The following is a 6095-nucleotide window of genomic DNA, read 5'->3' on the forward strand; positions in this document are numbered from 1 at the left end:
TATATATATATATATATATATATATACACCGATGTATCCCATAGTAAATTATGTAGCTTAACATTAGTCAGGCTATTTCTGACTGACTCGAAGATATTGACTGAGTTAGCCATTGAGATTGTGTCTAATGTTGGGGGAAAAAAAAGTGGAGTAAAAATAAAGTAAATCACTTTGTAATGTCAATGTAGTAATTCTTAAGTGGATGACACACTCCTTTTTGTAGTGCTTGCTGTATTTCTCATTTGAAAAAGTCCTGTGCCAAAACGTATGTTACATTGACGGAAAAAAAAGCAAGTCAAACATTTTTAAAGGCTAACGCACAGACGCAGCATAAAATTATACGACATCATTCATGCATAATTTGCAAAGAGGAAAATACTATAGCATTAACAGACATGTCCTTGTAAATCAGTGCTGATGTAATATGTAATCACCATAATAATGTCATCAATACATGTATATTACAGTTACATCAATTTAGCACTTTTTTCACATTTGTATTATGCTTCATTAACGCATTCGCATAAGTTATATAACATGATTTATAGACTTCATTGCCTTTATACTGACTATGCATGTGATGTGCCTATTTTTTTTTTTTTTGTTTACCATAAATTAGTAATCTACAGATGCTATGAAACAGGAATTGTGTCAAAGGTATGACTATCTTTATTTTAAAAGTGTTAAACCCCCTGAAAATGAGATGATGGTCGTTGTTCAATGCTGTAGCACACATATTGTTTACATTGCGACTGATCTAACTAGGGAGCACCAATATGGCGGCCTATGGCTTCACTCCACCCCGTACTACCAACGGGCTACCAGCAATTCTGTGAATAAATGGAGATCTGTGGTCCAGATCCAATGACTTGTTTGATGTGAAAAAGGAGCTCCCATTTCACTTTTGGGAAATATAACAATTCTGATACGACCCGAAACCTCCCCCCATTTTTTTTTTTTTTTATTGCAGTGTTTCCATTTAACAAATTTATTTTCATACTTAAAATTTTCACAGTTTGGTTAATGGAAACGCAACTACTGAGCTGTCTGAGCAGCAGGTCAAGTTCATGAGCAGTTTCACACTGAAACATCTACTGACCTGATGCAGACATGAGTCTAAATAGGTGCTGTCCAATAACTTTTATTTAGGCAGGTTTGAGTCTCTGATCTCACTGTAGTGGTTTTTCTTGTTTGCTGTATTTTACATCAAACATCCCTCATTGTGTAGATGAAGTCTGCGACTGAAGCATAGCACCTTTGTCATCTGATTGCCCCCAAGATGACTGACATGTTGCACCAGGTCATTCCTGTGCAGTAGGTGATGCTATTCAGGTATGGACACTAAATATGTACTCAAACTTTGATCAAATTTAGTGAAATATAATATAATTATCAGTCTTAAATGTTACTAAAAAGTTAAAAACTACTAAATCAAGATTTTACTTCAAGTAGAAGTTAGTTTCTTGAAATGGAAGAAAATCCCTCTCAACTGTTTAATTAAGGGAAAAGAGGAGATGTTGCTCTTAAATTCAAAATAAACATGTCAACCGGGTTATTTATGCTGACCATCCCTCCCATTTCAAGGTGTCCTTCTGTCACCAAACGCTCTCCATTCATTAAGCTTCTCAGAACCTGGACATTCTGATCTACATCCTCAATATCTGATAGCATGGGATTCATTTCCACTGTTATTCTGATGAGACCCTTTATTTGTCTATAACTTCTATAGAAACTGACCCATTAATTTAAGTTATTGTCTTTGAAAAGTAAGCTGGTCATTTAGTCGCTTTTCCTGGCTGGTGTTAAATTAGCCTCAGGTAACAGTGTAAAAACCTTATTATTGATTAGGACATTATTTAAGTTTGATATTAAATGGGCCTCTTGAGTTTCCTTCTTTCATCTCCAGAACGTGGAACAAATTATAGATTTAGAACCCCTTTGTTACGTAACTGCAATTGTCCTTTGGTGACAGGTCCAATTAAAACACCAGCGTCCTTTGGAAGGTTGAACTTGTTGACACCTCCGGCCTAGAATAAGATTTGGATACAAAAACTTGGGTTTCCATCAGTGTCTAAACATGATCTGAGGGCTGGTTCCTCTCTTTTAACATCAAGTAACAGGTTCTGATCCTGTAGACGTTCGTAGCGGAGCCACACCAGTCCAGTTCATCAGAAAGAAGCCTGTTCTGAATTGGCACCATAGCAGGTGATAGCAGGCGACCTCAGAGCTCATTCAGTTGGATCACGGTGATGGTGATGTCATCACGGTACCTGCGGGCCAGATCCACCGGCAGACTCAGCATCCTGGCCAGCCGGTTTTGTGCCACGGATCCATACCCATCATCACCCAGCGCATGGCGGAGCAGATGGGTTGCAGGGTTCTGGTCCTCCAGGACTGACTGGACACGGCCTCTCCTCTCTAGCAGCAGCCGCTGCAGGCTGCCCAGGGTCATGTCGGCACTCGGAATGATGGGCCTCTGCTGCTGAAGACCTGAACAACACCACAACCAGATCTCATCAGCTGATTGACAAAAGAACCTTTCGGAAGAATTAATTCAACTTTTTAATTACTAAAAGCTTTTTAACAGCCATCTTTAGTGACCTCAGTTGGCCAAAGATGTAAAGAGCAGCTATATTTCACCCACCAACTCTACGGCTTTGTTTAATAACCATGTGACGGCTCTATCTGTACTTGCAGTGCTTTGACAAAGGTATCCAAGTTAGGGTGTTCCTGTCAGGATGAGGTCCCTGCCTCCATCAGCTGATCTGAACCAAAGCTCCAGTAACTCCACACCTGCACTATTGCAATAGCTGGGAAAGGAAGTTCTTATGACCCTGCAAAACCGGAACTTTAGTCTAGGACATCGTTGATACACAGCAAATCCTCTTCCTGAATAACAACCAAATGTAACCCTAGATGCATTAGTTACAGTCTTCTCTGTGGGTTACCTCCTGCTTGGTTGTCCTCCCTCAGCTTCTGTAGTCACACAGAATATAAGTTCTAAAAGTATCTACAATGATTAAATTCCTGATTTTAATTTCATGTTTCTGACAAACATTAAAATAAACCGGTCCAGATGTCTCCTGACCTGCCTGATGTTCTCCAACCAGCTGGACAACCGTCTGTCTGTGCATCAGTTCCCACAATCCATCCGTTGCCAGAACCAGGAACTTGTCCTCGGGTCTGATTAGGTGTCGAGTGACCTCAGGCTGGGCACTCAGATAGGGCGGGGTCAGGTAATGAGGTGGCAGCGTCCGCACTGACTCACTGATCGCAGAAAGGACATCCGGACGCGTGTCATAGAGTCGACTCAACATCTCGGCGCTCCATTTGAAGCGAACATCTCCAAACGCCCTGAAGGGCAGCAGCAGACCCAGCAGCCGGTCATGTCGGACCAATGTCCTCCTCTCTGAAGCTGGGTGCTCCCCATAAATTCTTTGCAGCTCTTCAGGGTTCTGAGCATTGTGGTCGTTGGTGAGGCTGAGTGCCGACCAACGCTGGTCCCCTTCCTGGACACCAAGGACAGCCCGACTGTCACCTAGGTTGGCCACATGCAGGACACCATTGGAGATGTGCACAACACAAGCAGTGGATCCTGACAGGGCCACCCGGATGGGAGAGGACAGGGATAAGCCTTCCCCAGGGATAGAGACTCGCCTGTGGACGGACAGAAAAAAGTTAATGAGAGAAAAAAGAAACTGAGTTTGGCTAATTTTAGTTTCTTCTTAAAACACAAATCCAGCACTTGTGTAGAGCACTTGTGTAGATTTCTTAACAGTTCTGACTAAAATCATTGCAAACTACAAAATATTCCTAGATCTAATTGATGTTGCTAATATCAGGTCAGTCCAGAGCAACAGGGAGGAGCACCAATCAGTACCTTGATCCACATACTTTAGCTTGACCTCAGAACACCATCAGGGACAAAGGACCGACTCCAACTGCTGTTTGGAGTTGGAACAACGGTCTGGATTCATGGGCAGCAGACCCTCTGCCTCTTCCTATTGATATTTACTAAACTCTTAGAGCTGTTCATTGAGGTCTGATGATTCTGAAAGACACACCTGGGTGAGGACAGGGACAGGTGTACTTGAGCCTCCAATGACACATCATAGTCTAGACGTCGGAACGCATCTATCAGGGCTGTTGTCACTTTGCCATCGTCCTGCAGTCAGTCAGAGGAGACAAAGAAAATATTTCATCACTCATGAAACCTGTCTGAAAAACCCGACTGCTCTTCCAGGTGATTAGCTCAAAAGTTTTTTATTTTAATCTAAAGAAACTTAGTAGATTGCATGCAGTTAAAATTGCATCAAATCCTTGACTTGCAGAATTTAATTATCCTCCATCAGTACATGGCAATAATGAATGTTGCATGCATTGGGTCATTGCCTTTGCAGCAATCCCTAATCTAGAGTATTAGGGTGGAGAGTAAAACTCCATTTTAATTGGAAAAACCTCCAGCAGAACCAGGATTAGAGTAAACAGGCATCTCCTGTGACTTTCTGGGGTTTCAAGCAGACACAGCAGAGACACAAAAAGAACCTAGAAGCCTTGATTTGGGAATACTTTCCATGTTAGAGAAAGAAAGTTAATCCCAGTAGTAGCTCCTGTTATTTCAACAAGAGAAACACAACTAAACCGATGAAAATAAATAAGATGGAATAAATGATGAAAGAGCACATTCAGTTATTCAAAGTAAAAGGTAGGCCAGTAGCTACATTTGAGGGAGAGTTATCCACTGAAAGACAGGACCATGTAAATCATTTATAAGGAGAACAGAATGTAACTGGCTGCCCAGCTGATTCCCTTCTTTTACCGCAAGAGCTGAGCAGAACCAGGGCAGGTGGAGCTAATAAAAGACAGAGCATATAGTTAAGTTGAAATAAGATAATGCATAACTAAAAGTTATAAGAAAATGTAACAGAGAAACATAAAGTGGTCTTTATATCCTCCAGCGGTCTAAGCCTATAGAAGCATGAGCCACTCTAACTATAAGCTTTATCAAAAAAGAAAGTTTTGAGCTCGGTTCTAGAGGTAGAGTCGGTGTTTGGGAGTAGGATCCAAACACCAACTGTTGGTTGACTAAACAGTCACCCAAGTGCTCAAAACCAGACAAACAAACCTGTGCACAAAAAAGCCTGTTAGTCATTGCCACACACATTGACCCTCTGTAGTTCTGCATAGGACTGAACCCCCTCAACCAAATAACACTCGCTATGGATCCCAGCTCAGAAACATGGCCACTATCAGCCACTTCCGGTAAATGGATGACTGCAAGCTAAATGCTAAGAGTGAGTGATACATTGTCTCACTTCTCCACACCAGCAGGATCTACAGCAGGACATCAGCATACCACCTGGGCTGGAGAAATGTGGCCGAACACTGAAAAAAAAGAAGAAAGCGAATCCACACTGAAGGGATTTCGCTCCCAGAAGGGAGAATAGCAGATATAGAAGAGAGCTATAAGTACCTTGAAATACCTCAGGCAAATGGCAACCCTGAAGAGGCTACAGGGAAAGCAGCAGCAGCTAAATACGTGCAACAAGTAGGGCAAGATCTGAGAAGTCAGCCCAAGAATAGCTGCAAATTATAGAAAAAAGGATAAGAGAAACAAGACAAATACCAAGAGCTCAGGAAAGAACTAGAGAGAGCCTTAAAGGTGAAGGTAACTATAGGCAGGGCAGTAACCCCCAGACAGGAGTCAGCCTCCAAAAGATACCTGGAGAAACATCAGACATCTCAGTCAAAAAGACCACAGTACTAGGAATAGGTAAGATACTGCATACCACACTTGAGATGAAGACACTTCCGAGAACTTAGTTATCGATAATGTTCTTCATTTTATAAAGAATCCATTTTATAAAATTTAAACCAGCCTAGCGCTGTTCTCTACATCCAAAACAGGCTCAAGCCTTTCTAAGACTATACTGTATCAATTGCCGCACTGAGACCTAACATGACAAGTCCATTATGTGATGCTGTGAGAATATAATCGGTGACTGATGGGGAATGTTTTAGTGAAACAAGGAGTTCTAAAACCTGAAAGTAACTCTTCAAATGGGTCATTATTCTAGAAATGCTTGAACACTTCA

At 41.7% G+C, this 6095-nt stretch overlaps 1 protein-coding gene across 1 annotated transcript in view; it reads right to left on the minus strand.

Moving 5' to 3' along the window:
* Positions 1–1843: 1843 nt before the first annotated feature.
* Positions 1844–6095, minus strand: part of LOC107103553 (pyruvate dehydrogenase [acetyl-transferring]-phosphatase 1, mitochondrial-like) — a 7549-nt gene continuing 3297 nt past the window's right edge. The window contains exons 3-5 of the mRNA XM_015403290.1: positions 4065–4165; positions 3089–3657; positions 1844–2490 (exon numbers count right to left, since the gene is read on the minus strand). Of these exons, the coding sequence (XP_015258776.1) occupies positions 2222–2490; positions 3089–3657; positions 4065–4165 (939 nt within the window). The 3' untranslated portion in view covers positions 1844–2221. The remainder of the gene's footprint in view (positions 2491–3088; positions 3658–4064; positions 4166–6095) is intronic.

This window comes from Cyprinodon variegatus, unplaced genomic scaffold (genome assembly GCF_000732505.1).
Source record: "Cyprinodon variegatus isolate N-32 unplaced genomic scaffold, C_variegatus-1.0 Scaffold1476, whole genome shotgun sequence".
In the NCBI taxonomy this organism is placed as follows: Eukaryota; Metazoa; Chordata; class Actinopteri; order Cyprinodontiformes; family Cyprinodontidae; genus Cyprinodon; species Cyprinodon variegatus.